The sequence below is a fragment of the Artemia franciscana genome, unplaced genomic scaffold (genome assembly GCF_032884065.1).
Source record: "Artemia franciscana unplaced genomic scaffold, ASM3288406v1 Scaffold_2441, whole genome shotgun sequence".
Classification (NCBI taxonomy): Eukaryota; Metazoa; Arthropoda; class Branchiopoda; order Anostraca; family Artemiidae; genus Artemia; species Artemia franciscana.
Window position 1 is genome coordinate 12224 of NW_027063319.1, and position 25845 is coordinate 38068.

Sequence of the window (25845 nt, forward strand, 5' to 3'; positions counted from 1 at the left end):
TAGTCTAATATCTTCATTTTTTCCAAGGACGTAGCTATTACCCCCGAAAACTAAAACTTTTGAAATAGGAAAAGAGCCTTTAATCACATTCTTTACCATTTGCAATCATAAAATAGTCTAATATATCTTCATTTTTTCCACAGACGTAGCTATTACCCCCGAAAGCTAAAACTTTTGAAATAGGAAAAGAGCTTTTAATCACATTCTTTACCATGTGCAATCATAAAATAGTCCAATATGTTCATATTTTTCCAAGGACGTAGCTATTACCCCCGAGAACTAAAACTTTTGAAATAGGAAAAGAGCCTTTAATCACATTCTTTACCATGTGCAATCATAAAATAGTCTAATATCTTCATTTTTTCCACGGACGTAGCTATTACCCCCGAAAACTAAAACTTTTGAAATAGGAAAAGAGCCTTTAATCACATTCTTTACCATGTGCAATCATAAAATAGACTAATATCTTCATTTTTTCCACAGACGTAGCTATTACCCCCGAAAACTAAAACTTTTGAAATTGGAAAAGAGCGTTTAATCACATTCTTTACCATGTGCAATCAAAAAATAGTCTAATATCTTCATTTTTTCCAAAGACGTAGCTATTACCCCCGAAAACTAAAACTTTTGAAATAGGAAAAGAGCCTTTAATCACATTCTTTACCATTTGCAATCATAAAATAGTCTAATTTCTTCATCTTTTCTACAGACGTAGCTATTATCCCCGAAAACTAAAACTTTTGAAATAGGAAAAGAGCCTTTAATCACATTCTTTACCATGTGCAATCATAAAATAGTCCAATATCTTCATTTTTTTCCAAGGACTTAGCTATTACCCCCGAAAACTAAAACTTTTGAAATAGGAAAAGAGCCTTTAATCACATTCTTTACCATTTGCAATCATAAAATAGTCTAATATCTTCATTTTTGCCACAGACGTAGCTATTACACCCGAAAACTAAAACTTATGAAATAGGAAAAGAGCCTTTAATCACATTCTTTACCATGTGCAATCATAAAATAGTCTAAAATCTTCTTTTTTTCCACAGACGTAGCTATTACCCCCGAAAACTAAAACTTTTGAAATAGGAAAAGAGCCTTTAATCACACTCTTTACCATGTGCAAATATAAAATAGTCTAATATCTTCATTTTTTCCACTGACATAGCTATTACCCTCGAAAACTAAAACTTTTGAAATAGGAAAAGAGCCTTTAATCACATTCTTTACCATGTGCAATCATAAAATAGTCTAATATCTTCATTTTTTCCACGGACGTAGCTATAACCCCCGAAAACTAAAACTTTTGAAATAGGAAAAGAGCCTTTAATCACATTCTTTACCATTTGCAATCATAAAATAGTCTAATATCTTCATTTTTTCCACAGACGTAGCTATTACACCTGAACACTAAAACTTTTGAAATAGGAAAAGAGACTTTAATCACATTCTTTACCATGTGCAATCATTAATTAGTCTAAAATCTTCTTTTTTCCACAGACTTAGCTATTACCCCCGAAAACTAAAACTTATGAAATAGGAAAAGAGGCTTTAATCACACTCTTTACCATATGCAATCATAAATGGCCAAGTTATTTCAATATTAGTTTAAGAAATAGAATTTGAAATTCTGTCAAAAAATCCATATGGTAGAAATAATCGTACTTTTTTATTAAATTCATCTCTTAGGATAACCTTAATATAGTAGTTTTAGAGAAAGAAGGCGAAACTTATTTATTCAATTCTACATCTGTTTTCAGCTTTTTAGTGTCATTTATTTTACAAAAGTATTTTCCGCTAGGTGGATATTTAACAAAAATTTTCGCCTTCAGTGTTGTTCCTCATGATCACAGTAGAGAATATATAACATTAAACTGTGCTCATGATCAGTTATCAAAAAATCAAATATTTACCTATTTTTGTGTGTTAAAACTGTGTCAAAGTATAAAATTTTACTGAAATTAAAGGAAATATTAAGGACGTCCAGAAAAAGGATCAAAATTAAGCAAACGCGGAAGGTAAATCCACTGAAGAAAAAACCCTTATTACTAATTCTTTTTTTTACTTAGAGAAAGGATTTTATAGAAAGGAAACAAGGATGTTTCCTTGTTTCCTAATTTTATACTTTGACACTGTTTTAACATTTCATAGGTTATAAGAATTTGCAATTCTTGAAATTATTTAGTTTTTTCTCCCTTTTCTCGTAAAACTTGAATTGTCTTTTTTCAAAGTCAATCAAATTCCTTTCATTCTTATATTGGAAGCGGGGGCTGTCGTACTAGCTACGATGGGCGTTAAAAGAAGTCCTTGCTTATGTAATTTTGGTTGACCATGAAATTTTGGACAAAACTTTTCCCGGGGGAAAAATTTATTCTGTAATTGTGGAGTAATTTTACCATTTTATTTTAGATTTTTTATTTTTTTTTTTATTTTCAGGAAATAAAATAGCCGTTTCTAGTATTTTGGTCAGGTTAAAAATTTACTTCCTGTGATGATACAACGAGAAAAAATCTACGGAAGTGACAATCCTTTAGATTCTGATCTTCTCAAGGCTGTAAAAAAAAATCAATGGTATTTGGTAAAATACCTTTTGGAAAAGGGAGCAAGTCCCAAAAGTTTTCTGTATTTGCACGATGCTGTTTGGTTTGGAAGTCGTGACATTTGTGACTTACTGATAAAGAATGGAGTCGAAATTAATACTTTTAATGAGACCGATGAAACGCCGTTATATATTGCAGTGAAAACAGGAAAAAAAAGTTTGTTCGAATATCTTCTAGAACGTGGGGCAAACCCAATACTGTGCAAACCCAATAAAAGACTTGTAGACATTGCTATGAACCAAAAGAATGCTCACTTAGTGCGATATCTTCAGCAAGTTTTTCCTACAATGTGTGCAAGATTATCCAACAATTTGGACAACAATATACCAGCTTTATCTGCTGCTAAGAAACGCAAAACCAGCGACTTGTGTGAATTACCAACCATAGCTACTTTACCTGTGTTCCATACCGTCCAAGATGAACTTTTTTTTGAGGCTGTAAAAGGCTCAGAGGCTCGCCAAAATTTAAAGGTAGTCAAAGAATATTTGAAGAATGGGCAAAATCCCAACTGTTATTACTGTCTACACGTAGCTCTTTTAAACGAACATCATAATCAAATTGAACTTGTTGACATGCTTATCAAGTATGGTGCGGATTTAAATACTCTGAATAGTGAAAAAGAAACACCGTTAGATATCGCTTTAAAAAAAAAAAATATCTCAATGGTGACCATGCTTTTGAAAAATGGAGCAAATCCACAATTTGGTGAGAAAATAAAAATAGACTGCTGTACCTTTTTTGCAAGTGAATTACTAACTGTTGCGACAGAGGCTCGTAAATTTGATTTTATAAGATATTTGTTGTTAAATGGGACGGATTCAGACAAGTTAGCCACTGTAGTAAGAGATTGTTGGGAAAGCGACCTTCTACTCCTAGATACTATTCCAGATGCGAGATATTCAGAAGTTGTTACCAATTTGAAAGATTTTGTCGACGAAGAATTTCAATTTTCCATGAAATATGAAAGCAGTCCATTATTAAAGCGAGCTCTCTTAATTATGGCTTCGTGTCTACCTAAAATTACCACTATGGCAAACTACGGCAATTATTTGCCACTACATCAAACATTAAAAGACATATGTGGAATGAGAATCAGGAAAGATACTGATTTATTATCATGTCTATTCGGCAGAGTGTCTCCAGAATGTGTCTCCAGATTACCAGAATCTCTAGTGCGATTTTTATTTTTCGGAAAAAAAGAATACCGTTGCAAAGTTTTAAAACTAAAAAAAACTTCTCTTGAAGAATTAGTTCAACTTCTGTCTAACGCAACTCAGTAAATGGTTACCACCATTGAATGTATTAAATAGTTTTATTAAATGCTTTTCTCTTGGCAATTATCAATGAAATTTTATGCTCTTTAGTCAATTCACTCTCATACTTAGCTTGAAATTGATGTCACATTTGTGATGCCTATGTTTGACCAATCGAAATTTTATTTTGAAGCAGCACCGGAGCTTTTATCTTGTTGTTGCCATCAGTGGTTTCTGACTCGGTAACGACAAGAGATGGAAATTACAAAATCTTGTCCGGCAAGAGCATCACAAAATGTACACCCATTTTATTAGCAAGGAGCAAACCACAACTGTCCCAACCCAAGTTGGTCGTACTTTGATATCATGGTTGCGGTGACAGACGCAACTTAAGAAAGTATCTAATCTAAAGAATGGTTGGATCTCAGCCAAAGTGGTTTGAAATAAGAGCAAGCGCCCATGCTGCGACTCTTGTTAGTTTGTTGCTGATTCGACTAATATGAGGAACGAATAGCTAAATTCTTCTGATCAGTGGATTTGCTAGAAGGGACTCTTAAAGAAAGGTAATAGAGTAAAGGCTAATATAATAGCTGATTTTTGGCCCTTGCCCGATCTGGGGAAAGAAAAGGGATTGCTTTCTAATTCCTTTTCATCAGTTTATCTCATGGGAAGTTATAGGATCTTGGCCAACCTTGGTCGAAAATAAGATTATGTGCCCTAATTCTGCTTTTTGGCGGTCCGTAACCATTTTGATATGGTTGGGAGAGGTATTCCCTAAATTCTTGTCACGTTGATATTTACTAGAATGGTTGGTTAAATTTCAGTCGCACATGGGTGAAAGTAAGAGTAAGTATTGTGGTTGTTTTTTTCTGGAAGATCTGAGTTGGTTCAATATTAGTTCGTGTGAAGGGTCCCTAACTTCATCTGAATCGGTCATTTACCCGAAGGAGTCGACTAATATTCACAAACCTTGCCGGGGAGTAAGATTTAATGTACCAGTTCTACCATTTTGTGATCAGGGCCTTATTCGAAGCCTGAAGTCAAGATATCTTTCAAAAGGGTTCGGTAGATCTCAACCAAATCCAGTTTAGAAGTGAGAGCTGAATTTCTAACTATGTCCTTTGTGTGTTCAGTCCCTTTCTGGAGGGACTTGTCTAAAATATAGTTATAGCGGTATCTACCAAAAGGCAATTTTCAATCTGGCTGGTCTGAAAGACCAATCACAACCATTAAAATCAAAACACGCCCAATGAAAAATTAGTCCTTATGGCGTAAGTTTAGGAAGTAATCCATCGTTGTCACAAAGGAAGTTTCTGTAATGCTCCCAGGTAGAAAGCTGTCTTGAATGGAAATGCCTGAGTGTGACTTGAGTTCAGCCCTTGTTAAAGTGGTTGATGATTTTGAATAAAACTCGCATTTAATGAAAATAGGGAGGTCGAAGTTTCCTATAATTTTTATGGTGTATAACAGTGTATCTGCACAACGCTTCCTAGACCACATCTTGGAAACATTGTTCTTGAGAATCTGGTCAAGCTTTCTCAAAACAAATTGCTCTGCGCAAATCAATATGAAAAATTGACTAAACAATACTAGTCATCAAGACTTTAGTCGAAGCGTGACAAGTTTTGCCATCACACAGAATTCAAGGCTCGCCTGTATAACTTAATAAAATGTGGGTACACTGTTCTGAATTGAACCGCAGAATTGTTTTGTATTCTAAGGTGTTTAACCATCTCAAACAGTTTAGAACTAGTGTGTATAAAACAGCAGCTTATCCTTTATTTTGTCTTCTTGTTGTTAGTTTCCATATTTGCCTGCGTCATACCAGTCGTTTTATCTAACTAATTAAGATTAATTTATGCTATCCCGCCGTATTAGCTACAATAAGTGGTTGAAAGTTAAAAATAATTTTCCTGTGGATATGTTTGTATCTTTTCTAGAAAACAAAAAGCTTGCTTGCAGCTCCTGATTTTTAATTTTTCGCAGGCTAGGGAAGCGTAAAAATTAATTGTGTATAATTTTCTTTTCTTTATGTGAAGATACTTGTAATTTTTGAGCCAAACTGACTGTTCGGTGTGCGAGTTTTTCTCAGTTTGGTTGAGTAATCATCTGTGCCCTTGACAGGACTGCAGTCTGTGAATGAAACTGAGAGGTCCAAAACTATCCCATCTCCAAAAAATTGAATAAACGTTTATTGGTATTATTTTGTGATTGTTATTTAAAATTTATTTCTCTTGTTGACCCCCATCCTTTCTCTCACGGCGTTCTATATTATTTCACTTTTTAGGGGTGAAGGGTTGTCTGCGGAAGAATAGCAGTTCATATTTCTTTGCTTTGCATGTCAGCATTAATTTGATCAAATAGTTTTCTAGAGTGAATATTTTGTGAAAAATGTACGCGGTTTTTCTCAGTTTGGTTGAGTAATCATCTGTGCCCTTGACAGGACTGCAGTCTGTGAATGAAACTGAGAGGTCCAAAACTATCCCATCTCCAAAAAATTGAATAAACGTTTATTGGTATTATTTTGTGATTGTTATTTAAAATTTATTTCTCTTGTTGACCCCCATCCTTTCTCTCACGGCTACCATCTAGATAAAATGCCGTTTTGTTGGAAAGGAACATAAATGGGTATTTTCTCCTACTCGTTCACAAATCATATTATTAATTGAAGTAAATATATAGACAGCCTATTGCTTGTTGGTATATACAGTTTTTGTAAATTATAGTCGTGGAATATAAATCAGTTAATGTACGTACTAGTATGTGAACTATTTCTTTCTGTTTCTTACTTTTCTCTTATACAGATATATTTTTTTTAAATATTTTTTTTCTTTTTTAGGGCAGCTTTGTTTGCTCAAAGGATGTTTATGAAAGCTTATGCCAACAGAACAAAAGCAATGATTCTCTATGCTACTGAAACTGGCAAATCCCTTGGTTTTGCCTAACAATTGGCACATGTATTCTCAAAAGCTTTCAAACCCGAGGTGAGTGTATTGATTATTTATTAATGTTAATGGTAAAATTGACTGTGATCCCAGGACCTAACTTGTAAATCCAAGCTATTGGCTATCTTGGTTTTGGTACGTTTTGGACTGTCAAGGTTGACGCCTTTTCTTTAGGTTGTTTATTGTTATCGACATGATGTAGTCTTAGAGCATATCGAACTCTAGTTTGTCAGATTTTGGAAGGATTGGCCCCAAGACGTCCCATGAGGATGGATGGCACTTAACAGAGACAGAAGAGATGATAGAGTTTTCATTCCAAATGGCTATACTGCATTACATGCTTCTCGTGGAGTTAGTGTAGGTCCTGGGCTCCTGGGGATATTCAAGTCTAAGCAGAGTACAGGCAGTCCTATAGCGCTTGCACCGCGGTCTGCGAAGCTAAATGGCAGTGTAAGCGCATACCTGCATGCCACACAATCCTGAAAAATAAATTTTCTCTTTTCTTCAACTTGTCTATGCTTGATTTCTACTAGATTATAGATTTTTGTACTTATTTGAAAAGCCCATATTGCTACAGTGTCATCAATAAAAAGCAATAAAAGGTTGTTTCTTTGGAATTTCAAAAGTTTGAAAATTGCATTATTGTTAGGCTAAACCGTGTAATAGAAAGTAAAATATATATATATATATATATATATATATATATATATATATATATATATATATATATACATATATATATATATATATATATATATATATATATATATATATATATATATATATATATATATATATATATATATATATATATATATATATATATATATATATATATATATATATATATATATATATATATATACATATATATATATATATATATATATATATATATATATATATATATATATATATATATATATATATATATATATATATATATATATATATATATATATATATATGCTGAGCTGTGCACAAGAAGGGACTTGTGGCTAACATATTGAGGCTTAGTTACACTTTCATTCATTATTTGTAATGGCAGTTGGACTATGCATTGTTTTACCGTTATTAGATATCTTTTGGATGTCGTTCTGATAATTAGCAAAAGTACAAAACTTTTGTGTAGGACGTCTCTTGTTTTTACAATGTTCCCTGCAATAACGATGTCAGTTTAGTGGATGGCTACTCCAAAAGGGAAACATGATCATAAAAGGAAAGTAGTACCATTCGATGTCTTATTTTATGCTTTTTTCAAAACATCGTGGTCTCTTTTCTGTTACATTGCAGCACATGTAGTTTATTAGTATCGCTATTGCATTCTAGGTTATGTGCATGAAAGATTATGATGTTGCCAAGATGGAGTTCCAAGATTTGATTCTCGTAGTGGCGTCTACATTTGGAAGTGGTGATCCTCCGGATAATGGAGAAAAATTTTACAAATCTCTCAAGAAGAGGTTCGTTGAGCAAGGAAACACTCCAAACATAGCATCGTGAGTATTTTTCCTCTTTATAGTTACGCATTTGGAGAACTTAATTGATTAATTTAGATTTTCACCTATATGTAGGGTTTTAGTTTGGATTTATTTCTCTAAAGATATTAAACTAAAATTTCGAATTCTGGTTGGCTCCGAAATTATAATATTGTCTTTAAATGTCAAGCTTTAGGTCACCTCCTAACAGTAAGCTGTACGAAAAATGTGGTTCAGTTCCGCATTCTTGGGCTATAAAGAGGGGAAGGTTAAGATGGCTAGGACACGTTCTGCAGATGAAAAATGACGGATTGCCAAATGTTGTTCTTGTCCATGAATCGTCTAGGGCCAAACGAAAAGCAGGTCGTTCCCGAATGCAGTGGGAAAATACCGTAAGGAAATAATTACGTGAAATATGAGCTGTTTGGGACGTTGTGAAGAAAGAGCCTTTATGGGGGGAAAAGCATGCGTTGCTGCGTTGGACTCAGACAGCTTGGCGCTGCAATGAGCTGTTAGTCGTAGTAGTAATTTTAGGTCATTCAATATCAAGTATCACTGCTAGCCATTCGTTTCCTGTAGAATTGAGCCAAGACTGATTTTTTAATCATTTGGAATTTAGGAATGCTCTTAGAAAACCCATTTCCATTTTCAATTCTTTGAAAAGCAGATTTGGAAGTTGAGTCGTTGAAAAAAGAATCATTATTATGGTTGGCACGATTATGGACACTTAAATAAAAGGGATGACCTAGCACAGGGAGGAAAAATTAAAACCAAAGCTTAAAAAATGTAATGTATCCCGGCTATTGAATAAATTAAATTGCATTGTCAGCAATATTATTAGATTTAATTTCTAACGTCTGCATTACTGAGGCCCCACTACCGCAGAACTGGCAATGTACTTGAATTTATTTGGTGGACTGTGGTTGTGATCTTGGGCAGAAATGTTGTTCCCTTTTTTTCCGGCTAAAATCATCTTCCCTTGAAAATACCAATTTTAAATTTTTGACTCAGACATAGTTAAAAATTATTCTTAACAAAGTAAATTTCAATATTTGTTATACAGTTTGTAATAGAGCCAATTAAGAAATTATCAAGACTCGAGAAGGTTACCGTACTGATTATAATGCCGTCTTCCAAAAGATGCCTAAAAATGATATGGACAACCACATAAAGGCAGGAGGGGGTGTACCAAGGTGCCCTCTCTCTCTGTTCCAAATGTATAATATTTCTTTATATAGATAAAAGAAAAGGACAGTGATCTAGCAAAAATGCCTAAATATTAGATTAAGTTTACAGACTTACAGAATAAGTTACAAGTTAAGTTACAGATCATAAAGTTTACTGAGTTTTATAAGTTGTTCAGTCTATAAATTTTTAGCTGTCGTATAATCTCAGGAATAGAATAATAGTTCTTTTTTTCTTCTTTCTTTAGTTCAGAAAAAAATGTGCCTCCTTTCTACAGGGTTATTGTTTTGCTTCCCAGTATCCTAAAGTAATATGTTGCATTTGTTTCGTTCACTGTCTTAAATTTTCCTTTCTTTGCATTAAGTAAGTCTTTAAGTAGTACATTTTTATAACGATTTTTGTTTTGTTTTCTTTAATGTTTAAAATCTGATGATTTTTATTTCTTCTTAGGGATAAGCCAGCTCGACTTGCCGCCAGAATCCAGGCTCAGGAAGGAGAAAGAAATATCGTGGCCCTTTAGTTAAGCTCCCAAGTCAGAGATTTGAGGATCCTGCAAATATAGTCAAATCAAGTGATTGGCTAATTAACGTACGGTTAGTATCTCCTAGTTTCGTTTTTTTTTTCGTTTTTTTTTTTTTTTTAATATTAGCAGGTGACGACTTATTTATTACTCCATAGCTCTCTGACTTGAATTATTTCTGACTCTCTCAATCTCTTTTTGCTGGGTCTTTTAATTCCTTTGTCTTCTTCAAGAAGACGAACAACTGACCAATACGCCTGGAACATGCACATAAATGGCTTTTGAGTAGTAATAATGGCTTTTGAGTAGAATGCGATCTGGTATTTCTGAAAATGAGAAAGGGGTTGTCAAGCCTATGGGAGAATATTCCAAAGACTGGTGGAGTCATCATTCTGAAACTAGGCAAAAAGTAGAGCTTAAAATACACGTTTTGGTGTCTAAGATTTTTTTTCATATTGTTTTTGTCCTTTTTATTACAACTTTCTACTGTAAAGTTGATGGTGAGAAGAGGGGCATAGGTGGTGTCAGAGAGGCCAATTTCCTACTTCGGTCCTCCAGCAACATAAATTGAAAAGCATTGCAAGATTCAGCTTCAAACAAGATGCAACGTGGCTATATTTCTCCTAAAAAGTTTTTTTGGACAGTGCGAGGGTTGGGGTTTTGTCACGGGCTTACTCTGGAGCACTTGGACTTCGATAGACGCACCCAAGACGCAATTTTTTATTAGCAATGGAGATATCAAGCCATACACTTTCAATCAAAGATATATCAAGCCTTGAAGGATTTACAACACTAACCTGGATACTGTCTCTTACATAAACACCAACTCCTCTTCGAAAATTTGAGTGCTCCAAGTTGCTAAATAGCTCATATCCCAGATCTGTAGAGACGTTTCAGTAACCGCAAATACACTATGTTTCGGTAGCAGTTCAACTTAACCCTCTGCATCTACTGCTTCTTACTTAAGACGAACCTCGGATTCAAGAAGCTTATTTCTCAGACAGTCAACATTGATTGAAAGAACACAGAAAGTAGTTTTAGAAGGGGCCTTTTGACTCGGGAAATTTGGCTGTTGAGACTCAGAGGTAACTTCAGATATGGCACTTGCAAAACTTGAATATGCGGAACTCTGACATGACACGAACAAATTATTAGATAGAACATTTGAATTATCATCAGCAGAAAAAACTCTTAGATAGACATGAGAAACGTTTACAGAAGACTTGGATGAAGCTTACCAATCTGCATCGCGGATTGTTCTGGAGGGGGCCTGGGTTGGGCCTTCCAACCGTGATGAGCAGCCTCCTTTTTTGGACCGATTTGGCCCTTGAACATCATGAGGTTAGGCGCACCTGAGCTTGTTCTTCTTTTCAGTTCTTCAACTAAGGCTTTTATCCTGTTTCTCTGTCTTGGATGCATCACCATGAAATTGTATATCCTTGCGGAGCTCGCGGGAGCGGTTGATGATTGACCTTTTGATGTCCAGACTTGGGACAGTAAAAAGGACAGGAGGAGGGCGTGTAGATGGCAGAGAGTTAGTAGCGATCGGAAGGCTCTTAGGAATGCTAATATAGGAATGGAATGGAATTAGAATGGAATGGAATGGAATTCCTAAATTAGGAATGGAATACCACTGGATGAGTTTAATTTGGTAGCTAAATTTTAATGCTAAGTTATGGGCCACTCAAGATCCCTTGTAAGCCTATATAATAGGTCCGATAATAAGCCTAAAGATGTGATCTAAACATAATCTTCGCTTGAAGCATTATGTTTGTAAAATGTTGATTCGTTGATATATTTGGTTTATAAACAAGCAATCCCTCTCTATGATTTCTCCCTATTTGTTGTTAATAGCGTCAATTTTTCAGGGAGATTGTCATTATTTATCTTCCTTTGATGTAACACCTTCGGTTAAATCGTCTTTATAATGTTGTCTGTTCATATTTTTTCTGATGTTGGATCTTTTTTCTGTCTCTTGCATTTGATACTGCCTGCACTAAATTCTTACCCCATGACCAGTAAGATTAAAAATTATTTACCACTTTACTCTCTTGCTATAAAGACGAATATTAAAAAAAGATGAATATCTGTGTTTACACGGAGAACTTCTACGTTTATGAATTTCAATACCAATTTCTTTTACTAAAGGGTAAAAAAAAAGTAAAAGAAGTTTGAGACAAAACTTTGCATAATTGCCATCCTGGCTACAGTATGATTTTCATCTGTTCACAGGGTGGGGATTAAAACCTCTAGTTACGAATTTTCGAACTTGTTTATTCGGAGGGTGCAATTTTATCTTGATCTGCCGCTGTTTTTGAAGGGTTTCGAGCTTCTAAACTTGCTGCTTTGTTTGCAGTGAGTAGATATCTGTGACGTATACAGAAATGCAACAAAAAATGTCATTTTTGGTGCCATTGGGGACTTAACTCTTGTGCCGTTTGTAAAAATAGCACGTAGGTGCAAGTATTAGCTTTCATTAAGCCCTGTAAACATCTAACTATAACAGTCTGGCGGCCTGCTGTCGTAGGAGAAAAATAAAATAAAGCAGACTCATCAACACCATCTCGGCTAGAGTATATTTATTGTACTCTGTTTTCAAAAGGGTGAAGGGAAGGCGGATGAGGGTGAAATCCAGGGTTCAAAGGCTTTGAACCATGATGATTTTAAGGGTTTAGTTTTTGTTTCGATCTGCTTTTGTTTGCGAAGGCTTTCGGATTCTTATTGAAATTCCTCAATTAGTTTTTGTAATTATTTTTACTATTGTGTCTAAATGGGATAATAGTTACCATTTTTGACCAGATGCAAATAGTAATCTTTTTTTGGATTTGACAATCCTGTTCAAAAGACTTTTCTTTCATTCTCAGTTACTGAGGAGTTTGGTTCACTCTTTACTTGGTTGCAGCTGCTGCTGCAACCACTGAAGTAATATAACCATATTACAACAGCACATGTGGATTTCCTAAATTTTTGGCTCGTGCTTTCTTAGCACGAGCTTTTTTGTGTTTGATTCAATACATGCATATACATATCTTGTATTATGTATTCCAGTCCATGCACGGTTCAAATCAGATTATCTTGGCAAGATTTGTGCTTGAATAACCCTGTCTCGTTCGAGCCTGGTGATCATCTTGGGATACTTTCAGAGAATGCAGATGAAATGGTATCGAAGGTAATTCAGAAGCTAAATCCTATACCAAGTCTTGAACAGACTCACCATTTGATGATACAGAAGGAAATGTTGACTATTGCTGGTAATATTTCCTAATTAATGCTTGTACTTCGGCGTTATTCCATTATGTTATTTTATTAATTGTAATGTTGTTACCACAAAGCCTAGGTAAGTGGGGCAAGGGCTGTCTAGTGTTGTAAATAGTCGGGCTGGCTTGTTAAGGATAAATTTTATTTTTGTTTTATTATTTTTATTTTTTTTTACAAAAACAGAACTTGTTATTGTCTGATTTGGGTAACTTATTTTTACGTTATTTTTTTATATGGTGTCTTGTCTGGTGCTTGCTGGCACGGCTAATGTTTTTTTTTTCAATTTGGGAGGGGAGTGTATAGATCTTCAGCATTCAAAATATTTACATTTTCGTTGCATTTGTTGTAATTAGCATTATTTTCCACAAAATAATTCTGTTTCTGTGTTTTTTCTCGAATTAATGCTCTCTTATCTAAGGCAAAATCCTTGTATTTTATGTAGACATGGAACAACCAAAAAAATTTGAATTTGCTGTCGTGACAAGACGAATCTAGAAATAGAAACGAGGCAAACCTGGGATTTTGTGATATTGAGGAAAAAGAAATAAAAATCAAGATTGTTTTTTTTTTGTATACTAAGAACATGCCTGGCCGTTTCCAATAAACAAAGCTATGTGAAGATTAATTGCATGAGCAGGCAGTCGATGAACTACTGATGGACATAAAAAAAAAAAAAAAAAAAACGATCAGCAAAACGAGAAAGGAGCAACTGAGAGAAAATGTAGAGCGAATATGTGTATTCAGTTATTATAGTAAAATGGCATGGAGACTATGGCTTATAAATAAACACCTTTACTTTGTTGTGGCTTATACATCAATTAAAAAAAGAAAAAAATGTTTTTTTTGTAATATCCGCGTTTGTGGTGTACCTAATTTGTGCTTCAGTATTAGATTGTTATTATTTTAATTTTTACTGAAAATACTAAAAAAGATCGTTTTTTAATGAAATCCACCAGGGGATTGGATTCGAGTCTTCTCCAATTGATGGCCATGCTTTACACATCAAACTATTATGAATGTGGTTATGTATGACTTGAAACATAACCTCTAGTTGTTTTATTAACCTTATTTTATGAATGAAGACCCAATAGATGTGTTTAGTCTCAAGAGCTTAAGGAAGCCAATTATTTTAATCTCTAAAAAAAGAAAAGATACGCATTTGGGCTTTACAGTCCCGATGGAGCTGATCTTCATGTCTTGGCCCTTGAGCCAAGGAGACAAGTGGGGTGTTGGGGGGGGACAACTATCCTCGATTTTGCATACCTTTCCTGTATGTATTCCTCATTTTTCTCCATGAACCCATCTAGAGCTGGGTTGATTCTGTATGAGATTACAGAGTCAACTAGTAGTAATTCAATCGGGTTGTTAAGTCAGTGCCTTTGTACAGCCTTTTGTTTTATCTATAGTGATATTACATGTTTGTTCTTGGATTCTTGGCTTTACTTTATACTTCTTTTTTTTTTTGCTTTTTTTATTTCAGGCCCAAGGAAAGAATGGGTTTGTTATGAAAATCTACCTCCTGCTACAGTCTTTGACTGGTTCAAAAAGTTTTTGGATATTACAACTCCCCCGACCCAATCGCTTCTATATGATCTTGCTACCTACGCTACAGATCCAAAAGAAAAAGAAGGCTTGGATATGCTCTCACAGGTGCTTTTTTACTCTCAAATTGTATAGCTATTAAGTTTTGATTATTCAAATGATGAGGTAGTCTCACTTCAAACTTTCGTGTCTTATTTTTTTTCCACCGGGTTTTTTCTTCTTACATTTTTGCATTCTCAGTTTTTTATTTTATTTGAAGTGGGAAAAAAAGGAATATCTGTTCAATCTAGGCTTCTTTTCAGGAAATTTTAGTAACCTGTACTTTAAGAGAGTCTAAGCTTTAGAGATATGCCGTGGCACTGTATCCTCGATTTTTTGCAATTTTAATTCTGACCGATATATCTGTGCTGATTAGACTTTTTATTTAATTTATGAAGAAGAATAGTGTCTTTGAATGCTTGATCCCTATATGGGTTTTCTTACTTGCTTTGTATTATATTTTTAGTCTCCATTATTATAATAGTAGTCTGTATAGAGACTACTATTTAAAAACTTTTGAAACCCTGCTACTACATTATTAATTCTATAACTTGCACCTTTAAGCCATTCTTTGTGCACTTTTAGGCTATCTAGGGAAAAATATCTTTTCATGAATGATATTACAATAACTTAAGCCAACTTTGTGATGCAAAATAAAATATGGCTCGAATTCTGTTTTAAATATAACACCTCGCTGGCTGTCGTGGATGAACTCTTGTCAGAGCGTAGCATTAAAAGAAATAAGGCAACAATTTTTGAATTAATTCCAATCTTACATTTGATAGTGAAAATTAGAACACGGAATGCCCTCGAGCAAGGGAGCTGAGGAGGCAAAAAAAAAAATGTTTGATTTTCGTTCACTTGTAAAATTGAAGGACTAGAATCAAAAGCTAAGAGTTGAAAGTGATAAGAGTTGGTGATGTAGCTGTATTTCTTATTTAACGTATCGGAAACTTTTAGAAATAACTTACCTGGGTATATCATGCAAATTGAATCAAGACGCTAAGCTGTACGGCCGCCATATATACTTTACTTTTTTCTAATTGCTTTCGGTGCACAGCTAAAAAAAAGTAATGCTATTTCTTAGGATTTGAAATATGTTGCCAAATTAACAGTTTTGCGTACAATTTATTTCAGGATGTGGGGAGGTATGAGCAGTGGAAGCATTCCAAATGGCCAACCGTACTGAGCTTCCTTGAAGAATTTTCATCACTGAGTATCCCCGCTGAAGCTCTCATCATTAAACTCCCCTTAATGAAGCCACGCTTTTATTCTATATCTTCCTGTTTGCTGAGTTCGCCAACCTGTGTGGATCTAACAGTTGGGGCTGTCAAATTTATTACTGAGGGTGAGCAATTTCATCATTGAAATAGAGTGAAATTCAGTGTTCAATAAGGTGAAACGCGTAAAAAAAAATAAGAAGAAAGATACGTACCGGCTTATGGACTCAATTATTTAAGTTACTAAAGATAAAACGTATTGATCGGATAAGATTTCTAACCATTAAAACCTATTTATTTTTTTTTTTGCTTATACTAAACCCGCTATCTTGTAAATAATCTATTCGTACATTCCTTTTTGGAAGAAACAGGCTTGGGTCACTTAGGTGGCGTTCTCTATAAATGCTCTAAAATATTTATGATTAGAGCTATAATTGTAAATTTATTGTAAAGTGATCAAGCACGCATACCCAACTTTATATATATATATAAGAAAAATTCTAGACAAAAACTAAACCGTCTGCTAAATTAGCTTTTTGATAGCCCTCTCAAATAGCCCTTTTTTCATTCAAAAGGTAGCTCTGGCCTTTGGGCCTCGAAAATTCCACTCGCTTTGCTCGGGCTTTCGGCCTTCTTGAATGAATTAGAGTCAATTTGATGTAAATTCTATGAATTTTTTCTTTCTACTTTGTTGAATACAAAAACTGACCAGTCCATGTTGCTTGTAGTGTTAGTTAGATGATTAATGGTCACTTCATTTGAAATGGACAACATTAATAATTTCTGATTACGCACAGTTTCAATTGATAAGATGTAATAATAAAGTTTTATAGACAAGCTTAAACAATGACCTTAATTTCAAGATATAATTTAATTCCCTATAATTCACTCTAATAAGTCTAGAATGCTCAAGTTCGGATATAGAAAACATAGTATATTTCCATAGTACGCGTTGATTAATTTCACACACCTTCTTGTTTACCTTCCCCAGATTTCTCATGTGGAGTTGAGTTGACTCTGGCCAAGCTCATAGAATGATGCCAATTACACGTATGAATTCAATGTCGGACATGCATCCAGTTCTATTTCCCAATAACGATTATTTTATTGTCGATTCAGTTTTATTGTGAACAATAACGCAAAATCTCAAAAGTTTTAGCAGTGCAGGTAATCAAACTTTTTTCCATTAGAAATTCCTTTAGAACTCTTTTTTTTCTATGGTTGGACCTCATCCCTGAAATGAATTGCCTCCTTCTTGAAATGACATTTTTGTTGCGTCTTAACGCCTGGGCCAAGAAATGTTTCTCTTTTTTTTTTATTACAATTTTTTTTCCAGATGGTTCATCTCGAAATGGTCTCTGTTCAATGTACCTGAATCAAGCTACTATTGGAACAACCGTAAACGCCTTCTTCAGGAGGTTTGTGTCTATAATATTTATTGTGTTCTACTATAAAGTTTCATGTCATCGGTATTTTGAGAAATCCAACTTTTATCTTTATATTTTATGCTGTCAATGTATCAAGCAAAATCGTATCTATTAAGTCAAACCTGTAGACAAGGGAAGGGAGGTTGTCTTCCATGGAAATCATCCAAGGACTATTCTTACTACAATCATGGTAATTCTAAGAAGTGAACATCAATGAATGCAAAAATGTGAATTTATTGGTTTAGTGATGAGCTTTGTCTCAATTTTGGAGCACAATTTTTGGCATATACTTCCCTGAACGTATATTGCAGTTTATTAGTGTCAAACATTTGCAAATAGACTGTTTCGGTTCCTTGGTTAAACTCTAAAACAAGTCTTGAGCCAATATTATTGGTAATCAGTAAAACTTTGAGCTAAAGTTATTCTATTATGGAATAATATAAACTTTGGCTTTTAATGGGTTCAAGTTCGATTTTATTGCTTTTACTGGAGGATTTGAACAGCTTTTTGATGTACTTTATATTTTTTCTTCTTGTACTTTTAAGTGAGACTGAATAGTATACAGAAGATACCATGACTTAAGTGCTACGTGGACCTTCGATATGCCATCTCCATCATCGGTCTCGTCTTTCTGGTCGTACTTTTGCTCAGTTTTTGATACTCATTTCTCGCTATTGGTTTGCTCCCTCTGTCTCTTCCTTTTTCCCCTGTGAGTCTTTTATATATATATATATATATATATATATATATATATATATATATATATATATATATATATGTATTATATATTATTACGCTAGATTCCGCTTACTCCGTAACGCTTATTATACGTAATAGAATATATATTCTTACGCTAGATTCTTACTCCATGACCAGTAAGATTAAAAATTATTTACCACTTTACTCTCTTGCTATAAAGACGAATGTTAAAAAAAGACGAATATCTGCGTTTACACGGAAAACTTCTACGTATTTTCGAATTTGTTTATTCTGAGGGTATATTTTCTATTACGGATCGTTTATTCGGAGGGTGTATATCGGATCGTATATTCTATTATGCTAGATTACGCTTATTATACATATATATATATATATATATATATATATATATATATATATATATATATATATATATATATATATATATATATATATATATATATATATATATAATGTATTACTCAATATCTAGGGTGAAAAAATCTAGCCGCCTAAATCCGTTGGGATTATGGGATCAATACTAGCTGAAAAGCAATCCTTTTTGGAAAATTCAGGAAGTTCATTATAACAGTGATTGATTTCTTGTGGGTTGATGCAAAATTTTGCAGACCTAGAATCTCTGAATGAGCAATCGATAAATCTTGAAATTTCTATAAAGCCTTTCACGCTTGATAGTAGCTTGAATCTTTTATCTCTATCCTGCATTTTTTATTTTCTTTATATATTTTTTTTTTGCGTTTTTTATTTTGCATTTTTTGTTTCTTTATAGTGTGCATATGATAATTGCGATGACCTTAAACGATGAAAATAATGGCTACATACTTTTTGCGTTACCCACCTAATGTTCGATTTGTTTAAGTGTGAAAGGTTACACGTAACGTAACTTCGCCAGTTAGCACGGCCTATTACGTACGTAATGTGAAAGTTACTTTACGGAGAAAATTTCTTCCGTAACAAATGTTATGTAAAGTAGGCTCAAATTCAACTTAGAATTTCAGTTTATTAAAGTTTATGTTGCATTAGGTAAAAGTCAATATAGCAGCAACAAAATTGAATTTCTTGATGAACAAGTGATTAACTGTGAAGGCAATATTTTATAAACTTTACCCTGAAAGCCTTTCATGCTTTATGCTAGCTTCAATCTCTATCTCTATTACACATTCAAATTTTTGAACAGTTAATTTGTGATGATTTAGACAATGATTGGGGTGATTTTATAAAACTTGTATAAAATTGAAAGGTTGTACTTATTGTGACACTTGACAGAGAAAATTACGTACTTAGTGTTGAAGCAACTTAAAAAACCGAATAGAAACGATTCTTACTGTTAACTGACTAGAGCTAGCCAAAGTTTTTTATATAAAAAAAACACAATAAATATTTTTTCTTGTTTTTTAGTGAGCCTCGATTTCATTTGCCAGAAAATCCAACTGTACCAATTATAATGGTAGGACCGGGTACAGGCATCGCACCATTCAGGTCTTTCTGGATGCATCGGGCAGAACTGATGAAAGGTAATTTTATATAATCTAACAGCTATGATCGAATATCGAGAGCCTTGAGAAAATCAGAAGAACTTCAGGAATGGTTTCAGAAAGAGGCTGTGAAATGTCGAAATCCAAAAAAAAAAAGCAACCAAAAATATGTTTGTTTTTTTTTCATCTTATTTTTGGAAATCATTTTTCTTTATTTATTATTATATTGTTTTTCTTAATACTTTTTGACCTTTCCCATTGTCTTTATGAATTACTTGTGAAAAAATCTGGTGTCCATTGTTGGCTAATATTGTTTTGTTTTTGTTTTTCGATTTACTTGCCTTGAAGAAGTTGTCAGCCTTTGGCTCGGTGTCAGTTTATGAATTATATACTAATGTTATTTCTTACTTTTTTCAAGAATAGTCTAATTAAATAGTTTTAGTTAATAACCATAGGCTATTCCCCAGCTATATCAAGATGTGAAGTTAGAGAAACTGTACAATATCTCCTATTAGATTGGTCCAGACTTAGCAGATAAGGTGTAGTCTGTTATTATCATTATTAATTTTTTTTTCATCCAATCCAAGCTGTTTGGGCTTAAGTTTAATATTCACTGTTTGGGTCAAAGCCTCACACCTCAAATTGGCCCAAAGTCCCCTTTCTAGATAAATTAAGAAACGGGACCACAAATATGTGTCTTATTGTGAAAATTTCTAATCTTAAAAATCTTTATGATACTCACTTTTTTTTATTTCACCATTTTGAGTACTTTTCGACCTTTTCAACTATTTTTGTAGATTACTTGGGATAAAAGCTGGTATTCATTGTTGACTAATATTGTTACTTTTGATCTGATTCATTTCACTCTGTGTCAATTTGTAATAATGCTAACACATCAATAGTGACAAATCCAAATATAATTTTAGTTGGACAACATCTGGGCGCAGCTATTTTCTATGGAGAGTATAGAACCCAAGAACTAGATCTTTACAGAGAGGAGAAGCCATACAATTTCCGAAAATTTGAAAGCCATCTCTTTACAGAGAATATGAAAGCCATACAATTTCCCGATGCATATAGCTCTGAAGGTTTACAAGGATGTGCCCCAGATCGGGTGTTCGTGAACATTCGATCATCCAAGTGGAAACCTGAATGCAAACCTGAAATTTTATTCGGTTACGATCAGGTACGTGCAGCCTTTATTTTAATGTTTTAAGGAGGCCGTTTGTCACCGTTAATTTTTGGGAAGAATCTTTAGAACTTAATTTTCTTTCGGAGAAATTCTAGGAAGTCAAGATAAAATTAGGGATTCGTGAAAGAGCTGCAATTGAGTTGATTAATTTGTAATGTATTTGGTATTAGTAGTGTATTGGTATTTGTAATGTAGATGAAGCCGTGTTTGGATTTAGTAATAATTTTTTTCCAGGTCCTGATGCAGATGAAGATCAGAAGTAACAAACGTCGAATTTATAGTTTCTTGAAAAATAGTCGTGGCGGTCATATTTATGTATGTGGAGATTTTTACATGGCGAATGATGTCAAATCGGTTATAGTTTCAATATTTCAAGAATATGGAAATATCAACGCGGATGAAGCTGCATCGGCTGTAGAAAACCTCATTGTAAGTTTTATTATCAGATACAATTTAAATATTCTCTTTCATACAGCAAAAGTCTTTCATAAAGCATAAAATCACGTTTCATACTGCCTTTTGTGCATGAGTGAGCATGAGATGTTACGTTGACTTTTATTGCCACTTTCTTGTAATTCCCCATGTATCAGTAATAGAGGCTTGCGATCAAAAACTGCTTAATAATTTTTTATATTTGTTATAGAATCTTATTTGTTGAAAATAGTATTCAAATACCCCTATCACGTCAGTTTTTTTGCAAATCATATTTTAAGCTTAATTTTGCGTGAGGATAGGCCAAGGGGTATAAAAGACCGGAGCTCTTTTCATGTTGTGTGATGGTCTAGAGTCATACACTCTGTCATAAATTCCTACCTCCATCCTTGGATGGGAAAGCCTGCCTGTCTGTCCTTATATTGATGCTGAAGTAGACTTTTCATGAGCTTGCTTGACTAGAATGGGGACTGCAAACATGGCTTCAGGGTGAAATTGAAGAGTTGCATCCCCTCAAAAAAATAATAGCCTAGTAAACGACACAGCTGTGCACTGAATTTAATAGTTTCCCTGTTAGTACAGGACCTAAGCTTTGACGGAATATGGCTGATGTTTTAGTGAGAGGGTACCATATTACTACTTTTACTTCTTTGTGAGTGGTGAGACGGTACTCTAGATCCTAAGATCTAGGATAAGGTCCTAGATCCAAAGACTAGAATTTTCAGGATTCAAGACAAACTATTTATCAAGATGGCATCCAGAATTTTTCCACTTTCAATGTAGGTTTACGTCTAGGAATACTAAATTTAACTGTGTAAATTTAATTGTATCTTTATAAAATCGTAAAATGTTAATATTTATAAAGGATGGATTTTTGGTCTTTTACCTCAGTACTGCTTGGCAGTTAAAATCATATTTATAAGCTTAATTTGACATGAGGATGGACTGGGTATAAAAGGCTGGAGCTCTTTTGACGTTCTGAGATGGTTTAGGGTCTCTTCTCTATCATAAGTTCCTAATTGTATCTTTGAAAGGGAAATCCTGCCTGCCTGGCCACACAGTGTTGCTAAAGTATACTTTTAATGAGTTTGCTTAATTAGAATGGCGATTAGAAACATGGTTTCGGAGTTGTCTTGAGAGTTTGCACCCCTTGAGAAAATAATAGTCTAGTAAATTACACAAGATTGGACTGTATTTGAATAATGGAGTATTTTTCTTGGGTTAAGGTTGTTTTGGTAGATTTTTTGAGGCTGAATAACTTCTTCCTAGCTTTGTTATTTATTTGGATTGTCCCTCCATTGCAGTGTAATATCTGTGGACATGAATATATAACGAGTTGGAGCTAATATGATCGGGATAGTTTGAGTGAAATTTCGACTCTTGTTGATAGGAACGCTGTACCAAGTGCTAAAAAAACATACAATGATATATAGCCACTGCATTTGGCACGAGAAATAGCCAAAAATTTCACTATTAAAAATTACATAACAATAATAACATAGTAACTATTAATTTTTCAGTAGCCATTTTTACTAATTTTATACTTAAATGAGCTGTTAGACCTTGTCCCTATTGGAACAGATGCGCAAACAAACAAAAATCCTGAAGTTATTTTTACCCCGTCATTTGGTTCATCAAGATTGATATAATAATGTCTCTTATTTTGTTATTTTCTAAGTCGCTTTAGTCACATCACTTTGGCCTCTGAACATTTCAAGGGACAAAAATATTTAAATCTGAAACTTTAAAAATTAAAGGATCCTCTCACATCTAGTTCAAACACGTGTATTCATTGATTGACTCGTTTATTGGGCAAAGTAAACTTTGCAGTTTTCCAAGGGCCAAGGTTGGCTCTTTTTTAATTAAACACCTCCTGTTTCAATGTATGTATAGGTGTTATTCCAAAAGCAAAGAACTCGGTTCCTTGAAATCTTTACTAAAACATGTTTTCATTCTAGTATTAAATTTTTTGGTATGGACAAAGACATATTTCTAAAAAAATTTAAAATAAAATGCATTCAAAGATTATAAACTACTGGCCTATAGGAACAATCGTACTAGAAACTTACTTGGTGATTTTAGTATAAAAGTAATGTATCTTTGATATATAATAAAATTCTCTTAAATAACCTGTCTTTTTGGCCTTGTTGTTATTTGAAATACAAGTTGTATTGTAATGATAATAATTCATATCTATCCCATGTCATATGCGATAATGACTGTTGCAAACTATAACAAAATAAGAAGAGAATACACTGCAATTCATTTTTACATGAAAACTTAAAACTTCGCAAGAGCAGAGTAAACATGGGAAAAAAAAAACAATCAAGATATCTTGAGTCAAAACTAAAACACAGGGTTATGTGTGTAGGTACGCGTGTGTGGATTAACTGGTTACAAGTTCCTCTTTTTGTTTCTCTTATTCATTTACGTGTGAAATTTTCTGCCCGTCCGACATCAAATGATTAACCTTTTTTCTGTAGCTACGCTTTTTATGGCACTTGGTATTTACCAAGTGACGTATAGTGATTGCAATTTCTGTTCGTCGATCTATCTGCATGTCTGTCTGTCTGTCTGGTGGGCGTCTGTCGGTCCCGGTTTTGCTAGTTTGTGCCCTTCCAGATAATCTAGGACGATGAAAGATTGCAGGCTTATCAGGGACCAGACCAGATTAAATTAGAAATGTTCGGTCCACCAAGTCGACCACCAGCAAACGAGATAGTTGAGAAGAATGATAGTGTGGCTTGCTGGTCTAGTGGTATGAATCTCGCTTAGGGTGCGAGAGGTCTCGGGCTCGAATCCCGGACCACCCCAATTTTTACATGAAGAAGATTCGAAACTAGATACGTGATCAATATAGTGATCGCTGAGAGCTGGTAGGCGTATCAGGGACCGGACCAATTAAATTATAAATAGTCGCTTCCCTGATTCGACCATCTGGGGGGGGGGGGAGTGGAAGGACGGTTGATTCGGAAATATTAGAAAAAATGAGGTATTTTGAACTTATGAACGGGTCACCGGATCTTGATGAAATTTAATATGCAGTAGGATCTCTTGTCTCAGATCCCTTGTTTCAAGTGCCGACTGGATCCGGTGACACTGGGGGGTGATGGAGGGGGAAACCGGAAATCTTGGAAAACGTCTAGAGTAGAGAGATCGGGATAAAACTTGGTGGGAAGAATAAGCACAAGTCCTAGGTACGTGATTGACATAACCGGAACGGATCTGCTCTCTTTGGGGAGCTGGGGGGGATGTCCAATGCTTTGGCGATTTCGGTGCTTCTGGAGGAGCTAGGACGATGAAAATTAATTGGCGTATTTTGGGACCTGCAGAAATTGCCTTGATAATAGTTGTTTCCCCGATTCGAGCATCTGGGGGAGGCTGTTGGGAGGGATAAATTTTGAAAATTGAGGTATGTTTATCTCATTAATGGGTGATCAGATGTTAATGAAACTTGATATATAGAAAGATGTTATGTCTCAGATGTTCTGTTTTCAATTCGAATCGGATCCAGGGACCTTTGAGGGGTGAATGGGGGAAACAGAAATCTTGGCAAACGCTTAGAGTGGAGAGATCGGGATAAAACTTGATGGAAAGAATAAGCACAAGTTCTAGATACGTGATTGACATAACCAGACCAGATCCGACCTTTTTGGGGGAGTTGGGGAGATTTCTAGTGCTTTAGCGAGTTCGAGAATAAGTATAAGTTCTAGATGCGTGATTGACATAACCGGACCGGATCCGATCTCTCGTCACAAGTGCCATATGAGCTCTTGGCTTTCGTTACCTCTTCGTTATATTATCTGCAGTATTACTTAGGTATGCGCTATTGAATGATTTTTTTTTTTTTTTTTTTTACGAAAAAACTTTTTGTTTCACTCCTAACGCTTATTCTACTCCTAGTTATCTGGGATCTGAGATACTTTTAAATTTGTAATTCTCTCTGTTTTTATTTTTGCTTGAGAGTGAAACCATTTATGTCAAGAACAGTTTTTTTGTGTATCTCTATTTGTGCATGTATAAAGGTGGCATATTCCTCAATGGTATTTCAAGGGTAGAAGTATATCACAAGCTGCCGTATCGAACTTGGGAATAGTCATATTTCAAGATCAGTCGATAAATCTTAAAGCCACTTGTCAGTAGGTGCAACTATTGTGCTATCAGAGAAAAGGAAGGGAAATAATATCTATTTTAATGATGTTTCATTATAGAGTTGCTGTGTTTCTAATTAATTGTGTATTGTTTTAGAATAGCGGCCGTTACCATGAGGATATTTTTGGTATTACTGTTGGTGCACGGAAAACTCACTTGGAATAAAAAAGAAAAGCTCGTTTAATGAAGGATAATGCAGTCTGATTCAACTGTTAGTTAAATGTGTTCAAACATTTGTTTGATTTAAATTAGTTTGACTATTGAAAGTGATGTTGTTCACAAACATTTGGAATTTATTGGTTTTAACTGCATTATAAATCTTTGACCTTAATAAACATATAAGACTTCATAAGTGTTCCGACTTTTCGTGTATTTTTCTTACGCGTTGGTGGTTCAACAGATTAAATCTG

General features: G+C 34.3%; 1 protein-coding gene across 3 annotated transcripts; it reads left to right on the forward strand.

The window, feature by feature from the left end:
- Nucleotides 1-626: 626 nt before the first annotated feature.
- LOC136042911 (nitric oxide synthase 1-like) lies at nucleotides 627-25787 on the forward strand. 3 transcript variants are annotated; one of them, XM_065727836.1, is made up of 11 exons: nucleotides 6686-6837; nucleotides 8128-8294; nucleotides 9909-10051; nucleotides 13027-13229; nucleotides 14717-14886; nucleotides 15955-16165; nucleotides 17374-17455; nucleotides 19583-19698; nucleotides 20586-20845; nucleotides 21086-21280; nucleotides 25532-25787. In XM_065727836.1, exons 4-11 carry the CDS (start codon nucleotides 13136-13138, stop codon nucleotides 25598-25600), a joined length of 1197 nt encoding a protein of 398 aa, XP_065583908.1. In that variant the 5' UTR covers nucleotides 6686-6837; nucleotides 8128-8294; nucleotides 9909-10051; nucleotides 13027-13135; the 3' UTR covers nucleotides 25601-25787. The 3 variants fall into 3 exon arrangements, 1 of the variants encoding a protein (XP_065583908.1); XR_010621486.1 differs by lacking the exons at nucleotides 13027-13229; nucleotides 14717-14886; nucleotides 15955-16165; ... (3 more) ...; nucleotides 21086-21280; nucleotides 25532-25787 and adding an exon at nucleotides 627-4416 and having other exon boundaries at nucleotides 6693-6837; XR_010621485.1 differs by lacking the exons at nucleotides 13027-13229; nucleotides 14717-14886; nucleotides 15955-16165; ... (3 more) ...; nucleotides 21086-21280; nucleotides 25532-25787 and having other exon boundaries at nucleotides 627-6837.
- Nucleotides 25788-25845: the final 58 nt, after the last annotated feature.